The following is a 15,800-nucleotide window of genomic DNA, read 5'->3' as shown; positions in this document are numbered from 1 at the left end:
TCCAGCCAAGTGTGCACAGACATGAAACTTCCCGGAAGATTGGAACTGTGTGCCAGACCAGGACTAATTCAAGACTATTACCTTTCGCAAGCAAGCACTCCATTGATTGAGCAACCCACGCACAACTCACTACCTACCCTCACAGTTTTACTTTCACCAGTACCTCATCTCCTACCTTCCAGACTTCACAGGACTTTAGCGAAACTTGAAGGACTAGCACTCCTGGAAGGAAGGATATTGCAGAGACCTGGCACAGCCACAGAAGGAATTATTTCCAGAATGGGTGGTTGGTTGTTTCGGGGAAGGAGACCAGACAGCGAGGTCATCGGTCTCATCAGATTAGGGAAGGACGGGGAAGGAAGTCGGCCGTGACCTTTGAAAGGAACCATCCCGGCATTTGCCTGGAGCGATTTAGGGAAATCACGGAAAACCTAAATTAGGATGGCCGGATGCGGGATTGAACCATTGTCCTCCCGAATGCGAGTCCAGTGTCTAACCACTGCGCCACCTCACTCGGTTCCAGAATGAATTTCCACTCTGCAGCAGAGTATATGGCGATTTGAAACTTACTTGCTGATTAAAACAGTATGCTGGACCGGCACTCTAACCAGTGCACATTCCTCTGCAAAGTGAAAGTTCAGTCTGGAATCAATGTCAGGTTCTGGATAAAACATGTATCTACAAAAGCCTTTATTCCACTAGTGCTAGTCCTGTAAGTTTTGCAGGAGAACTTCTGTGAAGTTTTGAAGGTAGGTGTTGAGGTACTTGCAGAAGTAAAGTTGTGAGGATGGAATGCGAGTTGCACTTGAGCCCATGAAGGGCAAAGATCCTGGGTTCAAGTTATGGTACAGCACACAGTTTTAATTTGTAATGAAGTTTCCACTCGCACATAGTTTAATGATCACAAGCTGTACATCTGCATGTATCCAACTTGCTAATCAAGAATTACACAAAAATTTAAAAAAAATTGTGTGTATTGGTTGGTACCTTCAGGACCAAGGTAGCTCAGATAGGGTCAGGTGGGGTAACTGGAAACTATTTACTAAGTTTCGACTATGATTTCAAGTAATTAATAATTTTCTAAATTTAAATGAGTATTTTTGCAATTTTAATGTATAAGAGGTTTGAAATATGAACTCTGCTATTGGATTCATTAATCCATTGAGTCTGACATAGTAAGTTTATATTTACTCCATGTGTTCAAATTTACCTCATAAATAAAAACTGCAATCTCAAAGTGTGGACTGGGTATGAATTTGCCAGTAGAGGTAACTGTAAACCAACACTGTTCCTTTCCTGACTGATACCAGTTTTTACAATTCCCCAACCAACATGCAATAAAAATTCCAAAATAAGCAATTTTTTAAAGGAATTTATCAAATAACATTAAAAATGAGGTGGTACTTAACATACTCCTTGTCAGTACACAAACACAAAAATGTATGTCTAAGTTTTTTTTCTTTTCGGTTTTAACAGGGCCAAACATAAATTTGTCAGAAGGTTGTAGTATGTCAGGTAATGACTCAGCAAGCACACTAAATGAATGTTACTTTATACAGCCATTTACATTAATTATAGACTGACATGGCTATCATTCCCATCAAATATATAAACGATACTTACTGGGTAATGGGTGATTTATATGATATTTCTGAATGTGAAAGATAAAAGATGTAGTGAACTACTGATAAAACTTAGGCTCCTCCTTTTACTAGTTTGTAGAAGCAGTATGAAGTGTCCCTGGTTAGTTATTACTCAAAGTCCACAAACTTTGAATTGCACCTCTCTTGTATATGATCAATGGTGCCAAATAAGTGTCATCTGCAGCAACACAGACCAAAACAGTTGTCGATTCCCAACCTGATCCAGCAGAGATGTCATTCACTGGCTTGACCTCTTAATGTAATTAGGTTACTGCCAAACCCAGGCTCATCAGAATTTTAGACAAAGCATGTTTTGCCATTATCTTTTAGCTCGCATATTTAGTGCAAATCATTCAGTTCACTGAATGAATGTATAAAGTACAAATTGATGTACCATTCTTTGTGAACTTCTGAAGGTGCTCAGCTTTCTTCAAAGAAAGACAGAGATTTAATTTTGTAAAGACCTGATACCAGTCCTCACCAAGACAGCACTTTCAAATGGAGTTTTCAGTGAACTCTGTTTAACATATTGTTATACCAATGACTTAAGTCCCTCTTTGTCACATGAATGTTCCATTTCTGCATGAGGAGTTAAACAATTGGCCAGCCAGTACTCACCTGACCACAAGCCCTGTTCATCCTGCCATCCACCTTCACTAATCCCTATTTTACCCTACTTCAAACTATCCATTTCCTTTTTTATATTTTGCACACTGATTGTCTGGTTAAGACAACATTCCACACTCCATCCCATAGAATGTCAGTTTTGCTTGTCCTGATGACATCCTTCCGGATAGTCCCTTGCCAGAGATAGGAACAGGGGACTATTTTACATTCAGAATATTTTACCGAAGAGGATTTAACCATACAGCAATGATACATGTCTCCAGGAAAGATTCCAGCTATATTTTCCCCTTGCTTTCAGCTGTTCACAGTATCAGCACAGCTAGGCCATGTTGGTTGAATTTATACAGCCAGATCAGTCTATCAGCCAAACTGTTGGCTCTGAAGCTACTGATAAGGCGACTACCTCTTCAGGGATCACACATTTGTCTGTCCTCTCAGCAGCTACTACTCTGTTGCAGTTGCTCCTATCTTATAGCTATCATTGAGGTACACAAGCCATCCCACCATGGCAAAGTCCAAGGTATGTAAGGAAATGAACGGTTCAGTCATGCCTAGAAATTAGGGTGCAAACGGTATGCTACTATCACCCTACCTTTTTTTTGGGAGGGGGGGGGGGGGGGGGGCAATGTGTGGCATGGAGATATTTGTTGGTTAGAGCAAAATTATACAAAAATAGGCATTTCTTGCAGGGAGAACAGTGGCTCTTGAAATTGTTTGTAGAACAGCCACAAGTCACAATTAATATTCTTTATTGACTGATTTCACTCAATTTAACAAGTGTATTGTCATAAAGTGGAATTTACAGCTCGAAGTAGTTGGCTGATTAATATGACATTGGCAATGAAATCAGTCAACTACTTTGAACTGTAAATTCCACAGTTTCTGTCACTGTTCTTGTTAAACTGAGTGACTTCCAGGCAAAGAGTATTCATCACAACTTGTGGCTGTCATACAAACTTAATTAGCAACATTAACATCCTTGGTAGAACTTGGGAACTTCTAGCTGAGGAGACAAGGAATGTTTACAATTGGGCAGTATGTATTAAATTGACAATGAACATAACAACATATAGCATGAACTTCAGCTTAAAGATGAAAATCCGTTGTCACAATACCCAAAAAACACAGTTCTTACAGATGAATATTTATTGTATATTGACAAGGAACAAGCAAAGACACAAGCAAAGAAAATGTCATGCCATTAGAAGTTCACTAATCAGTGTGTAAAAGCTATTGCGCCTTATGGTGATATACTACTCCTATGTATATTAAATTATTATCTATAGCAATTTTTTCTGAGGATCAGATGTATGTAACAAACATAATTTTGTAACTATAAAATTGGGCCATAACAGTAATAGCTAAAAATAGTGTGGGTATCCTTACTGAACCTCACTAATACATGAAGAGAAACATAATATGTGCATCAATTTGTTATATACATGATCAGAGAATAAAGGCCAGTTTGTAATCATATTTAACAAGGAAAAACAAATGAAAACTTTAAAAAGTATTTTCTATGATGGTCTAAAACTTAGTAATTTTCTCAATGAGATGAAAGAGCGACTAACATACATTTATGTTAAAATGCAGTCAAATAATACATACTATTCAAAGATCACTTAGAGAACTCAGAGTAGGGCTAAATAAAAATAATGCATAAATAAAGTAATAATTAAAACACCCGTGTCACATTCTACGCTGTTTTTACAAAACAATCACCCCAGATCTTCACCATCTAACAGTTGCACATCTCACCCACCCTGAGGGAGATTTAATAGAGGTACGGCATGGTCATTTTTCCAACATCTGCATGTGTGTTCGGTGTGTATGGAGATATAATTATTCTTCACTGACGTAAGTATTTCGAAGTATTCAAGGCAATGGCCTCCAGGGACCTCATGCTCCATCTGGCCACTGATTTAGGTTTTCCTAGATCACTTCAGATAAATGTTGGGATGGTTCATTCACCAAGGCCACGGCAGACTGCCTGTCCCACCTCATCACAAACATGCATTTACATTTGTGTGTCTGTATATATATGACATGTTTTTCCTTGTATTAAACTGAGAAATCTAATAAAATGATCATTGGACAAATAAATTATTATGCTACTGATTGTTAGATCCCTTAATTGTATAAGAACACTAATGGCATCAAGGGCTTTTCTGTTGCACATTGTTGTTGGTAACAGTTCACACAATGAATCATGAGAAATTAACATGAAGAATCTTGAGTGAGATGCAGCTAGCAAATGAGATTCTCGTTTATTATTTCCTAAATAAAGATAGCTGTTATTTTGTTAACTAAGGTTTGAATTTAACCATGTTGATGGAATTATTGGTAAAATCAGAAAGACATAAGTAGGTTACCCTACTGCAATGATGAACACACATCTCGCGCTACACTGAACATCAATCTATTTTGGCAATCTTATTTTTGTGCTTCCATAAGTCACAACCAAACTGTCACATTCCAGTGGATCCTAGGCTTAAGGGTTTGTCACAGGTCAGTCTTACTTGGCACAAAGGAAATACAAAAATCAGTAAGAAACCTTAAAATTCATAGTAACCAGATTAGTAAAAAGTATTCTGCCCCTATCAATACAAAAAAAGTAATCAGTATAACATAATGTACTGTATTTATTATTTTTGTAACATATTTTACAGGTCATCTGATTGTATTGGACGGAAGACATATCAGAATCTTCTGCCAAAAGAAATCATTAGATCACTCAATTGGCTACGGCCAACATCAATGAATTGCCAACATTCGCACACAACACAAGAGCTGCCGACACCATAAACACACTTGCGGCCCCTTAACAGGTAGGTAGATCAGAAAATTTCAAAAAGGAAATGGATATGTGGAAGTTAGGTATTGTGGGAATTACTGCAGTCTCATGGCAGGATGAACAGGACTTCTGGCAAGGTGCGTACAGGATTATAAACAGAAAATCAAATAGGGGTGATGAAGTACCAGAGACAAAATACAGGAAACCAAAGGTTATCTACAAATTGTAAAAAAAAAAAAAGAAAAAACTGATTGCAGTTGTAAGAGATAAATTTTCATCCAATAAGTTGCAATTCCAGCCATTCTCTCTGACCTGTGACGTAACTGTGTTGTGTGACAACATGGTAGTGGGGTGTTTTCGAGTCAGCTCATGTTCATAGATTGTGTGCTGTTGTATTTGTTGGACTCTTTGTGTTCAACATTTATGTTTTGAAGTTGTTTCCTAGTTATGTTAGTGAGTCATTTGACATTGTGAGCTGAGTGTGTCAGGTTGTTACTGGAAGAGTTTGTGATGGCAGCTTTAAGTCATAAGTATGTTTTGTAGTTTGTTTTTTTATTGTAATATATGCAGTATGTGTGTTTTGTTTATAGTTATTTTTGTACATCAAAATTGGCGATGATGCAAGTTTTCATGGATTTCAGCATTTTTCTTGTCAACATTTGGTAACTGTGTTGGTAGGTATGACAGCTATTGGTTCACCATAATTGGTTATGTTATGTGTCTTATTAGCTATATGAGTGGGTTTTGGTTTATTGTACCATGGACTGTTTTAGACAGACATGGTAAGCAAAAGCTTCGATCAATCATTGATTTTATGATCTGAATGTTGGTTTTAGGTACTGCGGGCTTTGTTTTACCTCCATATGTGCCCAGTGAAATTTACAATACCTTTGGATTTGAGTGGTCTAATTAGTATACATTTAGTTTGCCCCAATCCAAAACCCCCTACTTTCCATGGTTGTCCCATTAGTTTCATTCTATTGCTGGAGTTAAATATTTCATGTGTTATTTATCGCTGTTCAAGGATGTCGAGTGCCGTAATGGTCACCATATTGTGTATGCCTAAAATAGGGTGTCTGCCATATTGAAGAAATCACAGGCCAAAGCAAATGAGTAGACTCACAGCTTTTGGTTTTGTCACGTTAAAGGAGATTAAAGGCAAGCAGTAGTCAAGAAGGGAGTGAGACAGCTTTAGCCCATTCCTGATGATATTCAATCTCTATACTGAGTAAGCAGTATAGGAAGCTACAGAAAACTGGAGTAGGAATTAAAGATCAGGGAAAAGAAACAAAAACTTTGAGGTTTGCCAGTGACATTGTATTTCTGTCAGAGAGAGCAAATGACTTTGAAGAGCAGCTGAATGGAATGGACAGTGTCCTGAAAAGAGGATATAAGATGAACATCAGCAAAAATAAAATGAGTAATGGAATGATGCTGAGGGCATTAGACAAGGAAACAAGACACCAAAAGAAATACATGGGTTTGGCTATTTGGGCAGTAAAATAACTGATGATGGCCAATGAAGGGAGTATATCAAATATAGACTGGCAGCAGCAAGAGAAGCCTTCCTAAAGAAGACAAGTTTGTTAACATCAAATAATTTAAGTGTTAGGTAGTTTTTTTTTCCTGAAGGCATTTGTCTTGAGTGTAGCTTTGCAGTTTGTTAGTTTCATGTTCCCTGGATCATTTGCATAACAAATGACGATGTGGAAGGAGTCGTTTTACGTTCAAACAACAAATTCCTGCCAACTACTTTTTAATATAAAGACGTGAGTTACTAATTCCTGCCCACCCACCTTTCACACATTACAGTAATAGAAATTACAGAATAGGAAGGGTTGTCAAGGAGAAACTCTTTTAGTTTGTGTTCAAATTTTACTTTGCTATCTGCAGACATTTTATGCCACCAGGTACGTTATCAAAATTTTTTGTTGCAGCATTGTGCATCCCTATTTGTGCTAAAGCCAAACTTGACATGGAATAATGAAAGTCTTTCTCTACCTGGTACTGTAACCACATACATCATTGTTCCTTTTGAACTATAGTGGATTATTTGCAACAAACTTCATGAAGGAATAAATATACTGTGAATCAGTAGTCATAATGCTCCTTAAACAGATGTCTACAAGATGATCATGGGTGAGCACCACTTATCCATACTGCACATTTTTAAGCAATGAAGAATTACTTTTTTAAAGATGAGTTACTCCCATACATTTTTCCATATATTACTGAATGAAAATGTGCAAAATAAGTCAACCTACTGATTTGTCTCTCCACAATTTGCAAGATTCCAAGTGCAAATGTGACTGAATTAAGTTGTTTTAGGGGTTCCAAAATGTGTGTGTGTGTGTGTGTGTGTGTGGGCGCGCACGCGTGTGGCTGTGGGATTGGGGGGGGGGGGGGGGGGGGGGGGGGGGGGTTTGCACGCGCCAGCTTCGAGTAATTGCAGTACTACTGCCATGTGCAAAAAGAACTAACTCTGCTTGTTGTACGCTAGGCAGAAGATAATTTAAATATACAAGGAACAATAGTAGAGCTAAGATTGAACCTTGGGCAACCCTGTTCGTGGCTCTGGGTCAACAGAAGCATTCCATTCCACCTGTCTGCTTTGACCCATGACATAATGGTTTTGTGGTGCGAGATGCCACTATGGTGTGGTGTTTTTGGATTGGTTGTGTTTTTAGATGTCATGTCATATTTGATGGTGCCCTATGGTGATGGGTGTGGACGTGCTGAGTCTGACGTGTGGTATTGGTTCAATTGAGTTTTGGTTGTCCTCAAGCTAACATGGTTTTGAATTAAGGTAGCTGGCTTTTATTGGTAAGTAATTTTTGTTTCGATTTTATCCTAGTGATGTTTTGTCTGCTGTATATTTATGGCAGGTCGACAGTGTCTTAATTCATGTTGTGAATATGGGGTACTTGGATTTTTTTGAATTTTCGGAGTTTTGGTTCCACTTTTCAGAGTTGTAGGTGGTGTTGTTTGCCCCCCCCCCCCCCCTGCTTCAGGACGATGCGCTGTTTTTTTTTTTATTATTGTATACTTAGCACGTCCCCACCCTAAACCCCCAATTTTCCGCAGTTTGTCCATTAGTTTCATTTTAATTTTGGAGCAAGAAATTGCATCATTTTTATTTTCGTTCACGTTGGTAAGCATGCGTATGTAATGACATCATTGTCGCCATATTGTATATGCAGGAACTAGGCATTTACACCCTACTGATGATACGTGTCAACGTAGATGGGTGGAATTAGATGCTACTGTATTGCTCTGATTCTCTCCAGTCAGAATAAGGTCCTTAGGCCACATCGTTTGTATAAGTATAACCTTCTGCATTTATTTGGTTAGATATGACAGTATCTACTGGTTGGCTGTACCATCAAGCCCATCGAACTCCAATTTATCTACAAGAATATTGTGATTCTTCTTGTAAAATTTGGTGAGTGAACATGTAAACGGCATTCTCAAAAGAACAACTCTTCTGAAACTGAAACAGTATGGAGCTGATACACCAGCAAGAAGCAGTTCAGGCAAAAAGAGAAGAGAATAGAAAAGAAGCCCATGAAATCGGATGCTACAGAAGAAAGCTGAAGATTAGATTGTGTAGATTGGGGAACTAATTAAATACTGACTAGAATTGGGGAGAAAAGAAATTTGCGGCACAACTTTACTAAATGATGGCATCAGCTGACAGGACACATTCTGAGACATCCAGAAATCATCAATTTAGTACTGGAGGGAAGTGTGGAGGACAAAAACTGTACACTAAGTCCAAGATAGGAGTACAATAAGAAGATTGAAATGGATCAAGGTTGCGGTAGTTTTTTTGAAGACGTTGAGCCTGCACAGGATAGAGAGCGTAAAGGACTATCAAACCACTTTTCAGACTGAAAAAGGTAAAAGTTTGCAGCCTTCAACATGGTATGGATGTGAACAGTAGGCTTTGCTACCAGTCAAATTTATCACAATCAGATTTCCTGCTTTCACATTCGTTGGAAAAGCCAACTCTCAACCAAACTGTCACCTAACCTAATCTAGACCTTGGGCTGCACTACAGATCAGGGTCACCACAATCAAGATTTTTTCCTTTTTGGTGGGTGGTATATAGCTTTAGCCCTGGGGAAGAAAAAGAAAAAGTTTAGGTGACATGACAATTCCAACTGGCTCTGCTAAAAATATTCCAACAATTCCAACATAAATACACAATGAAAAATTAATGATTGTTCTAAACTCAGGACACAGAAACACTTTGAATTCGTAAAATCCTCCTTGTTTTTGAGGTACACATATGAATAAATTTGTCTATTACTTCACTTAAGGGATTCAATGAACTGCACATACACACTGAACAAAAGCACACAGGCTATTACTTTCATGGAGCAGATTACATGGTTTTGTTTCATTATACTTGAAATATGCAACTGTGAGAGTTGTGAGGATGTCAAAGGAAAACTCATTGGTTATCACTGTTAGCATTCAACCGCGATTCTTATACATATATTTTAACAACGCGTTTCAAGAGACAATGCTCTCATCATCAGGTTGTAATGTCTATGTCATGAAATTAAACGGACTAAAAAGACAAAATACCATCACAAATAGTTAGTAAGTCCATAGAGTAAAACAGAATTAAAAGTATATTGAACTGTGGGTCATCGTCTTACATTGAAGTTGTTGACACAAGTCAATGGCCGTCCCATAGGTACCAGATATGCTGTCGCACTGCGCCGGCTTGGGAGCTGTTTTGGACTGACGTGCCTAGGTGTTGTGGCATGGTTACAGCCGTGTGCTTGACAGTAGCGCTATGCTATTGGGCGTCTGATTTCCTTATTGCATTGGTCTGCCATCGTTAGCCTCTCGCAACTCCGTCAGTGACATGCTACAAGTTTAAAGTCGCATACCTGCTCTAAAATAATTCTAAAAACCATAGACAAGTAACAGAGTGTCATCTACATAACGTTTGTAATAAACAATTTTATCCATAACGTTATTGTCAGAATTTAGAACTTTATGTCCCATGAGGGCATTGAGAGAATAGTAAAAAAAGTTCAACGACACACATAATAAAATAGAATTTATCGTGGAGTATGAAACTGACAATTGTTTACAGTTCCTGGACCTGAATATAAAAAAGCAGGGCAACAAACATGCATTCTCCATTTATAGAAAACAAACTACGACTGATGCCATGATCCCGAATGATTCATGCCATCCGCAGGCTTATAAAGAAGCTGCTTTCCGTAGTCTCGTGCATAGGGCAGTCAATATACCTATGAGTGAAAGAGATAGGGAGACTGAAATTAATACCGTTAAAAGAATAGCGATGAATAATGGTTACAGAATAAATATGGTTAAAAAACTGTTATGGAAAAGTAATAAGCACAAAAAGAATAAACCTGATGGATAGAAAGTGAAAATTATCACGATGCCATACTACGGAAAAGTCTCACAAAAGATAGCAAATATTTTTAATCCATACGATGTCAAAATAGCTTTTCAGACTAATAATCTAGCGAGATAACCTTAAGCATGATACTGGCGAGAAGAAAAATAAGTTTGAAAGATCGGGAGTTTATAAGATTCAGTGCAGAACTTGTGATGCAAAATACATAGGGCAGACAGGAAGATCATTCGCGATCCGGTATAAAGAACATAAAGATGCGTTCAGGTTAGGAAATTATGACAAATCAGCTGTTGCGAACCATATATATGAAACAGGCCATCCCCTTAATAGCATAGAAGACAACGTAGAAATATTGCATATAGAAAAGAAAGGGAGGAAACTTGATTTACTAGAGGAATTCGAGATAGCTATCCATGAAAAGAAACAAAGCAATATTCTAAATGCACAAGATAATTTTTAAAAAATGAGATTTTTTAGCGGGTTTTTAGAATTATTTTAGGGCAGGTATGCGACTTTAAACTTGTAGCATGTCACTGACGGAGTTGCGAGAGGCTAATGATGGCAGACCAATGCAATAAGGAAATCAGGCGCCCAATAGCATAGCGTTACCGTCAAGCACACGGCTGTAACCACGCCACAACACCTAGGCACGTCAGTCCAAAACAGCTCCCAAGCCGGCGCAGTGCGACAGCATATCTGGTAGCTATGGGACGGCCATTGACTATTTGTGATGGTATTTTGTCTTTTTAGTCCGTTTAATTTCATGACATAGACTTTACAACCTGATGATGAGAGCATTGTCTCTTGAAACGCGTTGTTAAAATATATGTATAAGAATCGCGGTTGAATGCTAACAGTGATAACCAGTATAACAACAACTGCTACCTCGACTCCATAATGGATTATATTGAAAAGGAAAACTCATATTTATAGATGTAGAGATACTTTTGTCATTGTTGACTGGATGATTTGTCCTGGACACATGGCAACTGGAATACACCATTTGACATTATGACTGCAGCAGAGAGAAAGTATAGGGAGTGAAAGGTGATCTGCATCCACATGCTCATACACCATAATTCAGTTATATGAATTGAAGGATATGAATGGGAGTAGAAAACTGGGCGATAGGGTTGTAGCTTATTATCACTGTTATTAAATCTCTGATGTTTGCCAATGACACTATGTAACTCTTTCACAGGCGGTAAAGGACTGAAGATCAGTTGAATGGTTAGTGCCATGGAAACAGATTAATAAGAAGACCAAACAAAAAGAGTGATGGAATACAGGGGACTAGTGTAGCAGGGGATACAACCCGTCGGCTTTGGACAATGACGTCACAAGTGGCCAATCGAGAAGCGATTCTTCTTAGTGTTGTAGCTCCCTTCAGTGGCTGATAAGTGTTTTTTGGCTTTTTAAAAAAAAAATCTCACGAGATAGAATAAACAGATCCAATTTATTAAGCAATCAGTAAAAAAACGAAACTGAAACATAACAGCAAAAGCGAAAATGGTAAACTGCTCTCTGGCGATTTGTGACGTCATTGTCCAAAGCCGACGGGTTGTATCCCCTGCTGCACTAGACCCGAATACAGTTAGGATATGATGGACTAAAAGCAGTAGACAAGTTTTGTTGTTTGAACAGGGAAAAAAACTGACTTTGGCCAAAATAGAGGGAATATGAAGTGCAGACTGACAATAGCATGAAAATCATTTCAATGAAAAAAAAATATTTTCTTCACGTTAAATGTGTTAGGAAGGCTCTTCTGGAAGTATTTATCTGGTGTGTAGGTTCATATAAAACTAACATGTGGACAATATACAGTTCAGACAAAAGGAGAACTGAAATGAGGTGCTGCACAAAACTACCGAAGAGCATATGGGTGGATTGGACAAATAGTAAGTACACAATAGAAACAGAGGGGGGAAAACAACTTGACTAAAAGAACTGATTGGTATGATATATGATACTTCCTGAGGACGGGAGGAATTTTTTTTTTTCCTTCTTTCTTCTCCTTGGAGAGGGGGGGTGGGGGAGTAAAATTTTAGATGGTGACTAATACTTGACTACACTAAGCAGGCATAAAGGCTGATGTAGGTTGCAACTATTATGTAGGAGTGAAGAGCCTTCCACAGATATGGTACTGCAAGAAAAATTGGACAGAGCATTGAAAGACCTACGTTGAAACTGGGTCCCTGGAGTAGATGATATTCCCACAGAACTACTGATATCTCTGGGAGAGGCAGCCATGACAATACTATTCTAGCTGACGCACAGGATGTATGAGGGAGGTGAAATACCTTCAAACTTCAAGAAAAATATAATAATTCCAATTCCAAACAATGAAGGTGCTGACAGGTGTGAATATTATAGAACTATGAATTCTTTACAGAAGAATGGAAAAAACTGGTAGAGACTGACCTTGGGGAAGATCAGTTTGGATTCCTCATAAATGCAGGAACACATGAGGTGATACATTAAGGACAGGCAAACCTAATTTTATAGCATTCGTAGACAGAGTAAGCTTTTGGCAATGTTGACTGGAATACTTTGTGAAATTACAAAGGTCGCAGGATTAAAATAAAAGGAGCGAAAGTTACAAGAGTTGAAGGGAAGCAATAGATGAGAAGGGAGTGAGTGTTTTACACAATTCCCGACAGTCAGCGTCTTGAAAGGAGGATAACAGTAACAGGGCACTAAACGTAGCGCGCGAGTTTTGTTATTTGGGCAGCAAAATAACTGATGATAGCCGAAGGGGATATGATATAAAATGCAGACTGACAATGGGCAGAAGAAGATATACTGAAATGATAAACATGTTAACATTTAGTACGTATTTAAGAGTTACACAGACGTTTCTGAACGTATATGTATGGAGTGGAGCGTTCTGTCGAAGTGAAATGTGGACGATAAACAGTTCGGACAAGAAGACAACAGAAGCTTGTGATTATTCGGCGATGAAGAGATCCTACTCCCGAAAAATCATTAATTTCATAACTTATCATTATGATCTTACCTTCAATACCGAATTTGTATCCCCCGTACTGTCAGGCATAATAACAGCAGCGGCAATGCATACTAACTGAAACACTGCACCGAAATATAGCCCATATCTAATCACAGAATCTACAATATCTTCTGTCATGACGCTCTATTTCCTTCGTTTACGCTACTTACGTAATGCGCAACGGGTTATTCGTATTGGCGAAATACTCTAGGAACGCACCGTACTACGACGAGCAACTTAACACTGCAACCGCCGATTTAAGGAAAAACAAACGCGCGTCACTTCTGTCAAACACAATCGGCAAGTTACTAACAAGTCAAAGACACTAGATACAGGACATACCACTTAGTAGCTTTGGTCGAAGGTACTGCGTAAACTCAAAGAGGCAGTATTCTTTACATCTTTGCACAAACTAAGGAACGAATTCTGTTTTCATGACAGAAGAGTCTCCGCTTACGCACGACTCTGGCACTAATTTACCATCATCAATCTTAGATTTTACCACACATTTTTATTTGTTATTTATTTAATGCCCATCTTCTGGCCCATAAGAGCAGTTAATGATATAATTTTGTGTAAATACAAACATATAAGAACAAATACATATAACGGCCGGTTAAGTCCTGTTCTTGGAATAGCACGGAAAATACACTGTACCGAATCAGCATAACTCTTTATCGGAGTATAAACTCAAGATAACTTAACCCACGGGGATGAAGCACTTAACGTATATCTACACGATGCCCCTTTCTTCGTACAAAATCGCGGAAGCATGGGAATAAAAGGGCATGCACAAAAACTTGCGAAAGGAAAGTGTGTACGCACGGGCGTTCTCGTATCCACACGCTGCCTCATTGCGTAAGCAGTCTGCTAAGAATCTTCTTCTTTGCTTGGGAGCGTGTGGTGTGTTTATTGTGGTGTAACACGACAAAAAAAAAAAGAAAACGCAAAGGCGCCTGTAAGTACATAAACGTATAAACAACAGATGAATGAGAAATACAAATTGATGACAACGTTTTGTCTGCAAATTTCAGAAAGAGGTCACGACGTAATTTTGGAGTTTCTGCTTGGGAAGATGCAGCGATAAGGCTGACAATCAAATTTTGTTACCTGGTAACTGGCGATTTACGTACTCGTTTGAATTATTTAGTCCTTATTTTAAGACAAACATTTCAGTTCTACCAAATTTGTAACTCGCAATGTGGAATAATTGTAATTCATTATTTGATTGTATCATAGCTCTTTTCACTGTATGAAATGCCTAAGCTTGAAATTATTAGCATATTTTGTTCCTATACAACGTTACAATTTGTACCTGTTAGCATCTGTAAGTACTGCTCTCATGTACAATTACGACTTATCGTTACAGTTCTCTCGAATACTGGATTAATGGAACATTAATAAATAAAAGTGATCATTCCTGAAACCGAGAAATAGGAAGGTTCTTAACGTTATGTGAAGGTTAATTTTGTTTCAATGTGTCATTTATATTTAATCATGAAATATGATATATAGATTAGCTTAAAAGGATTCGACAAATTTTGGAATTTTGTAGATGCCAGAATTCACTAGAACAGAGGTTGTGTTTCACATTTCGTATTTTTTTGCATCATCAGTGCGCTCCATTTGCATTTTTAGTAGTTTGTTGAGGAGCTACACATTTCTCGTCACTTCTTTTGTTCAGATGCCAGGCTCTTCAGTTGTTGTGCTTTAAGTCGCCATATCGCGAATATTCGTCTGCAGCTTTCATATGCTATTTTCATAAATTTTAGGTTATTCTTCTCAGTTTTCCTACTTCGAAACTTACGGAATCTTATTATTTGCAGAAATATGATCGGAGACAATCTAATACGTAACACTAAGGGCAACACAACTCGAATTTTTATTCAAATAACCTTCAGAAGCTGCATGAGACATGGCTTTTTCTTCGTCTGTAATCATCTATAAACTTGTGCGTGCTTACCGTGTCAACAGACATTATTGCACATAAATCGCCTTACAGCATAACCTCAACACACTATATACTATACCACTGTCTGCTAAAAAGAGCAAAGATTTCCGACGAAGGGGGTAGCAATGCATCTAATGCATGGTCTCCATTTCCAGGAAATTACGCATGCACAAATGTGCATGCATAGTTGCGGTACTGGAAAGTTATGCTCATGCGCGAAGTTGAAGACAAAATAGGCATTATATGGACGCACCTTTATAGGGACTGCCAGCAACATGACCTTGTTTCGCTGACAGGCCACTTGGGGCGCTGCAAGTTTATCGATCCATAATCATCATGTTTTTGATACTGGGAGTAGTAAATGAGCGTAT

At 38.2% G+C, this 15,800-nt stretch overlaps 1 protein-coding gene across 1 annotated transcript in view; it reads right to left on the bottom strand.

Annotated features, from left to right (window-relative positions):
• The window catches only part of LOC124721702 (protein anon-73B1), a 45,443-nt gene extending 31,664 nt beyond the window's left edge, over positions 1 to 13,779 (bottom strand). Inside the window, exon 1 of the mRNA XM_047246788.1 lies at positions 13,488 to 13,779. Within this exon, the coding sequence (XP_047102744.1) occupies positions 13,488 to 13,616 (129 nt within the window). The 5' untranslated portion in view covers positions 13,617 to 13,779. The remainder of the gene's footprint in view (positions 1 to 13,487) is intronic.
• Positions 13,780 to 15,800: the final 2,021 nt, after the last annotated feature.

This window comes from Schistocerca piceifrons, chromosome X (genome assembly GCF_021461385.2).
Source record: "Schistocerca piceifrons isolate TAMUIC-IGC-003096 chromosome X, iqSchPice1.1, whole genome shotgun sequence".
Lineage (NCBI taxonomy): Eukaryota > Metazoa > Arthropoda > Insecta > Orthoptera > Acrididae > Schistocerca > Schistocerca piceifrons.
The sequence above is the reverse complement of the archived record's forward strand: the minus strand, read 5'-3'. Positions and strand labels throughout refer to the sequence as shown.